Source organism: Prionailurus viverrinus, chromosome D4 (genome assembly GCF_022837055.1).
Source record: "Prionailurus viverrinus isolate Anna chromosome D4, UM_Priviv_1.0, whole genome shotgun sequence".
NCBI classification, from domain to species: Eukaryota; Metazoa; Chordata; class Mammalia; order Carnivora; family Felidae; genus Prionailurus; species Prionailurus viverrinus.
Window position 1 is genome coordinate 77,453,590 of NC_062573.1, and position 12,900 is coordinate 77,466,489.

General features: G+C 47.2%; 1 protein-coding gene across 6 annotated transcripts in view; it reads left to right on the forward strand.

Annotated features, from left to right (window-relative positions):
* DOCK8 (dedicator of cytokinesis 8) overlaps positions 1-9,912 on the forward strand; it is a 230,314-nt gene extending 220,402 nt beyond the window's left edge. For 5 of the 6 annotated variants that reach the window (XM_047829190.1, XM_047829191.1, XM_047829194.1 and 2 more), the window contains 2 exons: positions 8,332-8,502; positions 8,811-9,912. In XM_047829190.1, coding sequence (XP_047685146.1) covers positions 8,332-8,502; positions 8,811-8,871 — 232 coding nt within the window. In that variant the 3' untranslated portion in view covers positions 8,872-9,912. Of the gene's footprint in view, positions 1-5,043; positions 5,125-8,331; positions 8,503-8,810 lie in introns of those variants that run through there. The other variant, XR_007146129.1, reaches the window with a different exon arrangement.
* The last annotated feature ends 2,988 nt before the right edge of the window (positions 9,913-12,900 follow it).

Genomic DNA, 12,900 nt, shown 5'->3' on the forward strand with positions numbered 1-12,900 from the left:
CTCCTGCTGGGAGGCCCCGTGGTCACTCTACCCTCACATGGTAGAGTGAGGAGGAGGAGGGAAGCTTGCTCAGAAGGGCACGAATCCTATCACGTGGGTCCCATCCCCATGGCCTAACTTGTTTATTGTTAAAAATATTTTTACTGTTTATTTGAGAGAGAGAGAGAGAGAGAGAATCCCACACTGTCAGCCCAGAGCCCCACATGGGGTTCCATCTCAGGAATCGTGAGATCATGACCTGAGCTGAAATCAAGAGTTGGACGCTCAACTACTGAGCCGCCCCGAAGCCCCCCTCCCCCCATGGCCTAATTTAAATCGAAATTCCTCTTACGGGTCCTGCCCCCAAATACACAGGGGCCTGAACACAGGAATTCGGGGAGACACGAACATTCAGGCCGTAACATTATCTGAACTCTCTCATCCTTATAAGGACTAAGTGACTTTTAAATTTACTTTTATATTTAAATAAAAGGTCACATCCTCAATGGCTGTGTTAGGGGACGTAGTTTCAAATTCACCCAGACAGGGTCCTGTTGCACATCTGGTCACAGACTCAGAAAACAAGGTGTTGAGGGGTGCTGCTTTTAAACTGCAGTTAGGGTCTGTGAAGAGGAAGGAGGGAGATTTTGCCCCAAGGAGCCAAAGGAAAACCAACGTGTATAATGTAGGTAGAAACAGAAGCAGGAGGTAGAAAGAGATTTCAATGTTTGATAGGGAAACAAAGCCTTAAATATCATGTGAGGTTGCTCTGAAGCAGGTCAGTGGTGGGGACACAGTAATGACTTCTGTCACTTTTCCAGGGTTACAGAGACCTTATCAGCGGGCCAAGGACGCTAGAAAACAGCCAAGTGGGACAGGTTCCACGGCCATGCAGGAACAGTGCACGTACATACCGCCCCCCCCCCCCCCCACACACACACAGGGCTCAGCCCCTCCTTCCTGTCTCCTGCAATGATTCTAAAGACATCCATTTTTGTTACAATGTGACCTTGTCCTTCTCTCTTAGCACCCCCACCCCGGCCAACTCTTGTGATCCAGCTCTGGGTCCTCAAGGCTGGTCCCATGCTGGAGGGTTGCTGGGGCTGATACGGAATGGGAGCATATCATACAAGCATTTGAGCCCCAGGACTCTGTGTCTCTTCGGGCCTGAAAGAGGTTGAGGCCAGGGTAATGGCACTAAAGACTATCTTGTAGTCTGATCTGGTGAACCGTGCCCCTCCGCCTGGATTCTAGTGTGTTCCTCAGGTCCTCAGGATCTACTTCCGGGTGTCAGATGTGAGACCCAGACACCTTCCCAAGCCTGTAGCCCCAGTCTAGCCCCCCACCCCCCACATCTGGCATTAGGAGGAGGGAAAAGGGCCACTGTACCTTCCGTGAGGGAGATGGTCACACAGGCCCAACCAGAGGAGGTAGAGGGGGCTCTGAGGGGACAACAGAAAGATCCAGCCACTGCCCCTTGTCCGCCCCGGGGCACGCTCCCTGCCCCCACCTTGCCTCACCCTGTCAGTTTCATGAGCAGACCCTTCTGCCCCAAGGAAAGCGGGCAACGTTGAGAGCTACTTGGCTAGGTCCTCCCACACCTGATACCGTTTCATCCCCATAAACCCATTTTATAGATGAAGGAAATGAGGTTGAAGAAGGTTATAATTAGCCAAGGTCACACAGCAAGTAAGTGGCAGATCCAGGATTTAAACTCTTCACCCTGGACAGGCTCCCCTTGGGGTCTGGGGTCTGGGTCTGGGGTCTGGCAGAGGCCGGCCGGGGAGGCAGGAGGTGAAGGGGCCGAGTTGGAGACACAGGGAGGTATGTCTGGAGGAGCCCATGGTTGGCTCACACCTGCTGCAGCTGTCCCTGCACAGGGGCCACGTGTGCCCTAGCGCCCTGCCCCCAAGCCACCCTTCCTTTGCCTTAAAGGGCCGGGAGCACAGTCCTCAGTTTCTCCAGTGTCTCTGTCATGCTCCCCATTCCGGCCCCGAGTGGACACTTTAACAAGGTACCCGGAAGAAGCTGAGAAAGGCAGAACACTGCCAACTGGGGCTCGAGCGAGAGCACTTGCAGCCGGGTTCAGGCTGGGAGGCCAGCGTCTTCCCGGGTGGAACATGAGGTGTGGGGGGCCAGGAGCGTGGGCTCCCCAGCCAGGCTGCCTGGGTTCACATCCCCTGTGCCTTAACTAGGTGTGTGACCTTGGGTAAGCTACCTAACCCCAACTTTTTTTTTTAATGTTTATTTATTTTTGAGAGAGAGAGAAATCAGGGGAGGGTTAGAGAGAGGGAGAGAGAGGATCTGAAGCGGGCTCTGCACTGACACCAGAGAGCCCAATGCAGGGCTCGAACCCACAAACCATGAGATCGTGACCTGAGCTGAAATCGGATGCTTAACCTACTGAGCCACCCAGGCACCCCTTTTTTTAAATCCCTTTTGAAAGAGTTTATTTATTTTGAGAGAGAGAGAGAGAGAGAGAGTGAACACATGAACAAGCACGTAAGGGGTAGAGAGAGAGAGGGAGAGAGAGAGAGAATCCCAAGCAGGCTCCACACCATCAGCACAGAGCTGGATGTGGGGCTCGAACTCACGAACTGAGAGATCACGACCTGAGCTGAAGTCGGACGCTTAACTGACTGAGCCCCCCAGGCGCCCCTCCCCACTTAAAAATGGGAATTATAATAGTAACTACCTCTTAGATCTAGTGTCCGGATACGATGAGCTAATACACAGGGCTTAGAATAGGGTTGCACATACTAAGTGACCAGTAAATGTAACATCATTCGGTGGGACGAATAGAGACCCGATCAATTGGAATAGGAAGCAGAAACTGAGTTTAAATATAGAAAGTGAAGTTTAAATTTAAGTGGAGCAATTGTCCACCGCTTACTTCTGTGCCTTCATAAGGTTTGTACCGTAAGACACGGCGGGGCCAAGGAGACCGGAGCCTGGGAGAAACAGGACTCTGGATTTGCACCTGCTGTTCCCACAGGTGTGTGGCTCAGGACAGAGCTCAGCATCTGTTTGCCTCTTATCTTCATTAACGGTGAAAAACGAGGGACAGGAACGTAAATTCTCCAGCAGTTCATCATTCTCCTATTGAGCAAACAGTTTTTGTACTCAGATTAGCTCCATCAGAAGTCATAACCACAACAACAATCAGCGTTCTTACACATTCTGAGCATCACTCATTTCGGCTTTACAAGCACTACGAGGTCAGCTATTATTGCCGCCACATCACAGGGGAAGGAGTAGGCATGGAAAGGTTAAGTACCTTGCCTAATGTCACAAAGCTAATACACCCCTAAGCGGGATGCAGAGGTGACTGTCTAGACTCTTAGGGACTATTCTGTGCTGTTCTCTTTAGGAACTGCCTTCAGGTGCTAGAAACGGAGAATGGAAGGAAGATGGGTTTCAATAAGCTAGAAACTTGTTTTCCTGTCATATAAAGTAAGATCAGAGATTGTCACCCCAGAACTACGCCACCAGTGTGGCCTCTTTCCATTCTTTTGCTCGGCCATCCTGATTATAGTGCGTCCAGCCTCACGGTCACAAGAGGCCGACAGATATACAGAGGTGGAGGGCTACCTGACCACCCTGTCTATAGGCAAGACCCCTAACTCCTTACAGAGAGGCCCCAGGAAGTGACCGTCAGCAAGAGCCAGGAACCATGTTCTGGAGTTAAAACTTCCCACTCTTTGTCCACATCAGCGTGGTTTCTGTGGGACTCTGGCTGCTGGAAAGCCCCAGGCACATCTGCTATAAGAAAATGCTTGTGTTCAGTGAGGTTACCAACAAAGGAGGTGGGCTTCTGTAATAGCATCACTGAGTGAGAGCAGCACACTTCAGATATACATGGACCTGATGAAAATGTTATAGGCAAGGCCAGTGAAACAATTATTTACGTTGTAGTTCTATGCTACTGTGTAGATTTCCCAAGAGAAATGGCTGTGCCCAGGGAGGTGTATTTAGTGCACGGCTCTCTTTATTTATGGATTTAAATTAACACAATGGAAATTATTTTAAGTTTAATAAAATCCAGTGTATGTAATCCAAATGGAAGAACGGAGAAAACACAGAAAATGTGTATGAAACAATGTATAAATTATAAAATTTGTTAAGAGTATGGAACACCTCGGCAACTCAGTCAGGTAAGCATCCGACTCCAGCTCAAGTCATGATCTCACGGTTCGTGGGTTCGAGCCCCGCATCGGGCTCTGTGCTGACAGCTCGGAGCCCGGAGACTGCTTCGGATTCTGCGTCTCCCTCGCTCTCTGCCCGTCCCCTGCTCGTGCTCTGACTCTCTTCGTCTCAAAAATAAATAAACATTAACAAAAATAAATAGTATTTAAAATTTGTTAGAATAGAAATTAGTATTACTACTACAAAAGCTAGAACATTTTCACCCCACCTATTCATAGATTTGTCTTTGGAATGCTCTGTTTATTTATTGTTTTATTTTATTTAAATCCAAGTCAGTTAACAGGTAGTGTTATAGCGGTTTCAGGAGTAGGATTTAGTGATTCATCACTCACCTGTAACGCTGTGTTTATTTACCGCTACCGAAAAACACAGAGGCTTAAAAGGACAACATCTACTTATTATGCATGTGGCTCTAGGGGTTGGTGGGCTCAGCTAGGTGGCTTTCGCTCAGCCTCTCAGTGGCAAGCAGACAGCCGCTGGGGCCCGGATCACCTGAAGGCTTCCTCACTGTCTGCGCTGAAAAATACTCACCCAGAAGGCATTTCAGGATTGCCACCGTGCATGCCCCACAAGACCTAGCCAGGCAGAAGGCACGTTGCCTTCTATTAGCCAGTCCGAGAGCATCACCTCTGCCACACTGTCCACTGGGGCAGCCACACAGGACCACCTCCCCCTTGACGGAAGTGTCACAAGGTTCTGGAAGCGCATACAGGATGGGCAGTTATTGCTGTGAGCAGTTTTGAAAACTACGACCTGCCACACTCCAGAGGCACGGGTCTGCCTTAGTATCAAAGCTTCTCCCTTAGCCGACTCCACGGCCCCAGGAGGTCATACGAGATTATCATTCCCATTTTACAGAAGAGAAGACTGAGGGTGTCGGTGTTTGAGTCATCGTGCTAATGCGTAGCAAGTGGGTGTCAGCTCCAGCTCTGCCTGCAGGTAAAGCCAGCTTCTGCAGGCCTGTTGTCGTCTGTCACCCCACCGGGGTCTTGAAGTCATCCTGAACCTGATTTTATGTTTCACATGGCGGTAGCTCGTGGAACAGTTACTCGAGAAGCAATAAAATAATAATAAGGGATGAGGCGGATTTCTCAGGATTCAAAGGTCACACACATCCCATTCCCACCGCTTCTGGAAACCTTGGACATGCCACCTCAGGCATCCTACAATTTGCCTCAGTTAATGGCAACCTTAAAAGCTAGGGGAATTGGGGCGCCTGGGTGGCTCAGTCGGTTAAGCGTCCGACTTCGGCTCAGGTCATGATCTACGGTCCGTGGGTTCGAGCCCCACTTCGGGCTCTGTGCTGACAGCTCGGAGCCTGGAGCCTGTTTCGGATTCTGTGTCTCCCTCTTTCTCTGACCCTCCCCTGTTCATGCTCTCTCTCTCTCTCTCTCTCTCTGTCTCAAAAGTAAATAAAGGTTAAAAAAAATAAAAAGCTAGGGGAAGATCCAGTTAAGGGAGTTCTTTTGGCTTGTGTCTGAGTTACCAAATCCTTCTGCCACAGGCTAATTCTAGGGGGAAGCGGTGATCATGGGTTTATTTCTGCTCAGGCCTGGTAGCGTTCCCCTGTCACTCAGCCACATTCTATCCTCTTTACCTTTGATGGTTATCCTGAACATGTGTTGAGTGGTCATACTGAGGGTTTGGGTAACAAGGTCCCCATGACTGAACCCAGGCCTGACACCGCTATGGGGAAAACAGTTTAAACCACACTGTTCGCCAGAATGCCATTATCTGAAGCAAAATGAAGAATTATTACTAATTTTGCAATGTCAGCTAGGTTTCAACCATTAGGTCGTCCTCCAAGGTCTGTTGATTTGTAAGTGTCCTTGGGTAGAACAATGTAGAATAAAAGGCAGGACTTTATCATGTTGACATAACATGATTTTCTTCTTCGGTGCGAAGCGTAAGTTGTGAGAGACCCCGGAAACACGAGGCTTGACTGTCTCCAAGTTAGATCAACACAACGCGTTTTAACGATTTTCTGTCTGATACTCTACGGTTTTACCACAGTGGAGTTGGGTGTGGGTCTTCTCTTGTCGAGGAGACGACTCATGTCTGTTTGCGATGCTGGAAAACTGTCAGCTGTCATCTCTTTATATTTTTAAGTTTATTTATTTTGAGGGAGAGAGAGAGGGGGGCAGAGAGAACTCTAGGCGGGTGCCTCACTCTCAGTGCAGGTTTTCACAAACACTGAGATCATGACCTGAGCTGAAACCAGGAACTGGACGCTTAACTGACTGAGCCACCCAGGCACCCCTTAACCAATGTTTTACATTTTTAATTCTTTTTTTTTTTTTTTAATTTTTTTTTTTCAACGTTTATTTATTTTTGGGACAGAGAGAGACAGAGCATGAACGGGGGAGGGGCAGAGAGAGAGGGAGACACAGAATCAGAAACAGGCTCCAGGCTCCGAGCCATCAGCCCAGAGCCTGACGCGGGGCTCGAACTCCCGGACCGTGAGATCGTGACCTGGCTGAAGTCGGACGCTTAACCGACTGCACCACCCAGGTGCCCCTCTTTTTTTTTTTTTTTTTAATTGCTTCGGTGATTTCCTTAGATCTGTCGTATAGCTCCTGTGTTTTCCATTTGTATCTGGTACTTTTTTAACCTGTCCATTGTGACTTTGCTTTAGTAACTATATTTTTAACTTCTTTTTAATGTTTATTTATTTCTGAGAGAGAGAGAAAGAGACAGCACGAGTAGGGGAGGGGCAGAGAGAGAGGGAGACAGAATCCAAGGCAGGTTCCAGGTTCCGAGCTGTCAGCACGGAGCCTGACGCTGGGCTCAAACTCACGAACCATGAGGTCGTGACCTGAGCCAAAGTCAGACACTTCACTGACTGAGCCACCCCAGTACCCCTAGTAACTATATTTTTATATCTAGAAGTTTCATCTGGTTCTTTTTTGAAATTTCCCTAATCTCTTCTTTCATACTCTCCAATTTTTTTACTCATGAATTTTATGCATTTTATTACATCTCTGTATTCGCTTTGGTCTTTTCTATTGTTATGTCGTCTCAAATTCTTATTGGGTTATTTCTTCTGCTTGTTGCCTCTGTTGGTTCTCCCTCATGATGGGTTGGTTCCCTGATAATATGCTTTGTGACATTTAAAAAAAATTTTTTTAATGTTTATTTTTGAGAGAGACAGAAACAGAGCATGAGCAGGGGAGGGGCAGAGAGAGAGGGAGTCGTAGAATCCAAAGCAGGCTCCAAGCTCTGAGCTGTCAGCACAGAGCCCGACATGGCTCGAACCCACGAACTGTGAGATCATGACCTGAGCCAAAGTCGGATTAGCCAACTGAGCACCCTGCTTTGTGATGTTTTATTGTGAGCTCATCCCTTTGGCAAGGGTCACTCTTTGTACAGGGCCCATGAGCCCTGATTGAGAAAGGGTTTCTCTAGGAGCAACTTGACATTAATTTCCATTTGAGCCCTGTATCTGTCAGGAATCTTGGTTGGTTTTTTTTTTATTATTATTGTTTATTTATTTTTGAGAGAGAGAGAGAGAGAGAGAGAGAGAGAGAGAGAGAGACAGTGTGAGCAGGGGAGGGGCAGAGAGCGAGGGAGACACAAAATTTGAAGCAGGCTCCAGGCTCTGAGCTGTCAGCACAGAGACTGACACAGGGCTTGAACCCATGAACCATGAGATCATGCCCTGAGCTGAAGTCAGATGCCTAACCGAGTGAGCCCCCCAAGCGCCCCACACTTAGCATGTTCCATTCTGCAACGACCCTGGGTTTGAAACCTGGACCCACCCCTTCCTCACAGTGTTATCTTGGGTGAGTCACCTGACGTGGCTGAGCCTCAAAGACGACACAGAGCCACAGACTTTCCAGATTTGTTGGGGAAATTAACCAGATGATGTGTGGAAACCTCCTTGTATGGTGCCTGGCACCGAGCATCTCACAGCATCGAGATCTCCTGGGTCATCACTCTGTAGAGACTCTCATTCCTGAGATCTGATTCCTTAAATCTGAGTCCAGAAGTCTGAATTTGGAAAGGCTCCACAGGCCCCCCTGATAGGCTAGCAAGTTTTCACACTCTTGGAGGTACTGGAGGAACGTTAGATAGTAGCTAAGCACTTCACGCTCCTGTGAAGTAAAGCCTCATTCCCCTCTCTGCCCTGTTGTGTGTGTATCTCAGATGCGGTGAGGCCGTGGAGAAAAACAAACGTCTCATCACGGCAGACCAGAGGGAATATCAGCAGGAACTCAAAAAGAACTACAACAAGCTGAAAGAGAACCTCAGGCCAATGATCGAGCGGAAAATTCCAGAACTCTACAAGCCGATATTCAGAATTGAGAGTCCGAAGAGGTAAGTTCGGGGCAAGGAGGCCTCTTCCTGGGGGATAAAGGACAGTGATCAGGCCCGGCCACCAGGGCACGCTCTGGTGCATGGGGCATCGGAGCACTGGGAGTGTGCCTGGCTTAGAGAAGCCTCCAGAACCGATCTGTCCCGATTCCATCCTGCATCCTGAGTGCTTACCCCCCTCCCTTCTCCTTGACCTCCCTGGGACCCCTTCCTGTGATTACCCCCTCCCTCTCTTTAAAAGGCTAAGGGATCTTTCTTACCTCTGTTTTGTTTTTTTTTTCTCTCTCTCTCTCTGTCCTTTTTAATTTCAGAGACTCCTTCCACAGATCTAGTTTCAGGAAATGTGAAACCCAGTTGTCACAGGGCAGTTAAGAAAAGCTGTCTTCACGCTTAGAGACTGAGGCCCCCGTGACCCTGGCGAAGTGCTCGCTGGTACTGAAAACATGGGACATTTGCCACGCAGGACCGACCGCAGGCTCCCTGACAGAGCCCTGGAAGCTTCAGGATCCGAGTGACCGTGGGGATTCCATCTAAATGGGGTCTGATTAGATTTTGGCCATACTGAGGGATCGGGATAGTGGAGGGTGGTTAATCAGAAGTGCCAGTGTATTTATCAAAGCATGGTTCTCCCAAAACTGTACAAAACAAGGCCTACGTGGCATCTCCTGTTGAATGGTCAGTCACAGTCTACGGGAGAGATGACTTCTTCTGGCCATATTTGGATTTACAGGATAACCCCAAATCGCCCAGGGGAAAATGGAAAAACTGTCCACCGTCCTATTCAAAGTGAACTTCAGTCCTTCCCTGTTTGTGGGAAAGTAGGGTGAGCCGGCAGGTGGGCAAAACATAAACATGTTCAATAAATGTTCCAGGGGAGTCCTCACGCGAAATCTAAAAGTCATCATGGTTGGAAACGTGGGGGTAGATTAATTATTTGCGAACTCGTCACCTTTTTGGTCACAGCGGACTGATTGTGCAGTTATTTTTGCTGGATTGTTACTGTGTGTTAATTTAACAAGCGTGTCGAGAGGCGCACTGGACACAGTGAGTTAGGAGATCCACGGTACTCCGCGACATTGACTTGCATCGAAACAGTTCTCCTGCAAGACTCCGCCTTTTTTCTTAAGCTCCTTCTCGCTCACTCTTTCTCTGCTCCTGTCTGGGACCAAGTTTATTTTTATAAAAGGATAATATCTCTGCTTTCATTTCAGAAAATTGTGCTGTCCATCAGCATATGTATGTATATCAGCTACAGAGTATATTCAACGTTGACTTCTTTTGACAAGGAAGGAGACAGATGGACGCTATTATTGTTTGAGAATTAAATGGTCTATTTTTCATGCAGCTGATGACCTTGACTGGTACTGAAAACGTAATAAGAATTGCAAGCAAAATGCTTCCCTTTGCAGCTCATGTTTTTGTTGTTGTTGTTTTGTTTTGTTTTAATTTTGACAACTCGTAACTCTTGGAAAGCATTGCAGAGAAGACGAAACATTTTTATGCCATCAGGCCTCTCAGACAGTACTATCCAGGGTCTCACTTCTTATGCCGTGTTTAATTTGGTATTCCTAAGAGAGAATGTAATTTGGATAACCCAGAACTTTTTAGTTTATACCATCAGGTATGTATGAACTTATATTCTGAAAGAGGTCTTTTTTATGATTATTATTATTACCAAAACTTTACTAGTTTAAGTGGCAAACTTTTTGTGTTTTAGGCATTTGGGGCAGAACTCTTTCTAAAGTAGATTATACACTTAATTGCTTTTAAATGAGTACATACGATATACGTTAATTCCATATGCTATTTAGCATCTTTTGTGGGGGAGGTCTGGATGAGACCAAGGTCAAATACATTGTCACTGTCCTCCAAAGCCCGCCAGCTTTAGTGAGGAAGAGCATCCACACGCATGTGGCCACAGTACGGAGCAGACTAGAACAGGCCCTACAGAATGTAACCTTTTAGGGGCACCTGGTGGCTCGGTTGGTTAAGCATCCGACTTTGGCTCAGGTCACGATCTCACGATTTGTGAGTTCGAGCCCCACATCAGGCTCCGTGCTGACAGCTCAGAGCCTGCTTCAGATCCTCTGTCCCCCTCTTTCTCTGCCCTTCCCATGCTCACGCTCTCTCAAAAAGAAACAAACGTTAGCAGTGCCTGGGTGGCTCAGTCAGTTGGGCATCCAACTTTGGCTCGGGTCACGATCTCACGGTTCGTGGGTTTGAGCCCTGCGTCCAGCTCTGTGCTGATGATGCAGAACCTACTTGGGATTCTCTTTCTCAAAATACATACAACTTTTAAAAATTATAAATAAATAAACATTAAAAAAAGAAGACTGTAACCTTTTAGGAGTGAGTCAAAGATTGGCCATCACTGTCAACATCTATTATATTTTGCCCTCAAACAAGTGTTCGCTGTGAAGTTATCTAGGGTTGTGTTATAACTCAAGAGCCCTAATAATCCTAACTGCCTAAGATATTCCTGATTAAATGTCCCCTGCATTTTCTTAGGCTCTCTGGTACCACAGTGGGTGCTGCTTAGTGACAGGTGCAGGGACTGGGTTAACTGCTGCATTCCTGTCCCCTAACCCAGTGCTGAACTCGAAGAAGGTACTTAGTAACTGTTTGTTGAATGACAACAAACGAATGAGTCTGAGTAGCCTGGCTTCTAAGACAGCACTGCCCACTAGCAATGCAATACAGGCCACATAAATAATTTAAAATTTTCTAGTAGCCACATTAAAAATAATCATAAGAAGGGGTGCCTCGGTGGCTCTATCCAGCTCTTGATTTCAGCTCAGGTCATGATCTCTCCGTTCGTGAGATAGAGCCCCACACCGAGCTCTGCACTGACAGCGTGGAGACTGCTTGGGATTCTCTCTCCCCCTCTCTCTCCCTGTGCCCCATCCCCCACTCATGCTGCCTCTCTCTCTCTCTCCAAATAGATAAACATGAAAAAATTTTTAATCATGACAAGAGATAGGTGGAATTAATTTTAACAATACATTTTAGTTAACTCAATATATTTTAAAATGATCATTTCAACCTATAATCAACATACAAACTATTAATGGGGCATTTTACATTCTTTTTTCATACTAAGTCTTTAATATGTGTATGTATGTAGTTTACATGTACACATTTTCCATTTGATACAAGACCAGCCGCATTTCGGGTGCTCAATAGCCACATGCGGCTAGTGGTTACTGTATTGGACAGTGGAATCTAGAAGCTTCCAACTGTTAAAACTTGATGCTTCCGCTGTATGGGCCCTGAATGTAGTGGGGCTAGTGTCTGGAGAGAGAATGCCAGAATTCTGAGTGAGACCCCATGGGCTTCCCTACCGGTGAAGCTTGCAGAGTTGGGGCTATGGATTGGCCAACCTTGGTTTTGGTTCTCATAGTCTTTCTGAGTTAACCTTGACGCTTTACTCAGTTCCAGGTAGTTTAGCTGTTCTTTAGGTAACAGGTATAGATATAGTGGAGGCATTGCTGCACTTACATAGATAATAGCATAAACAAAGAACTTGGACGCTGGTCCTCTTAACCCTTAAATATAGGGTTAAGAAAAAAAAACATTTTAGGGACGCCTGGGTGGCTTAGTTGGTTGAGCGTCCGACTCTTGATTTCTCTCGGGTCATGATCCCAGGGTCGTGGGATCAAGCCTGGCATCAGACTCTGCCCTGAGCATGGAGCCTGCTTCAGATTCTCTCTGTCTTTTTCCCTCTGCCCCTCTCCCCCAGTCATGCTCTCTCTCTCTTTTCTAAAATTAAAAAAAAAAAATTGATTGTACATTTAAGAATCATTTCTTCATAGGGGCCCCTGAGTGGCTCAGTCACTTGAACATCTGACTCTTGATTTTGACTCAGGTCATGATCTCAGGTTCGTGAGATCAAACCCCTGCATCAGGCTCGCACTGGCAGCGGGGAGCCTGCTTGGGATTCTCTCTCTCCCTCTCTCTCTCTCTCTCTCTGCCCCTCCCCCCACTCACACTCACACTCACACACGCTCTTTCTCTCAAAATAAAAGAAAGAAGCACTTTAAACATTCCTAAAAACAAAAAGGCCAAAAAGCATTCCTAAGAGTAAAGCAAATTAGGCCTTTTGTTTCTCTGAGAATTAGAGAAACCTGATATACCATCATAGCATCTTGACTTGACTTTGGAAAACCCTCAACGTAAGCTTACTGGAGGAATCTTCTGCTTAACTTCATGCGTCCTCTCCTTCCGCAAGGTCAAGGGTACAATTTGTCCCTACCTCTTGAGAATCTCCAGGAAGGGTCACCTGTCTGGCTCATCAGTGGAGCATGTCACTCTTGATCTCGGGGTTGTGGGTTTGAGCCCCACCCCTGCACCGGGTGTAGACAATGCTCAAAAAACAAAAATCTCCAGGAGAAGGAGACCTAG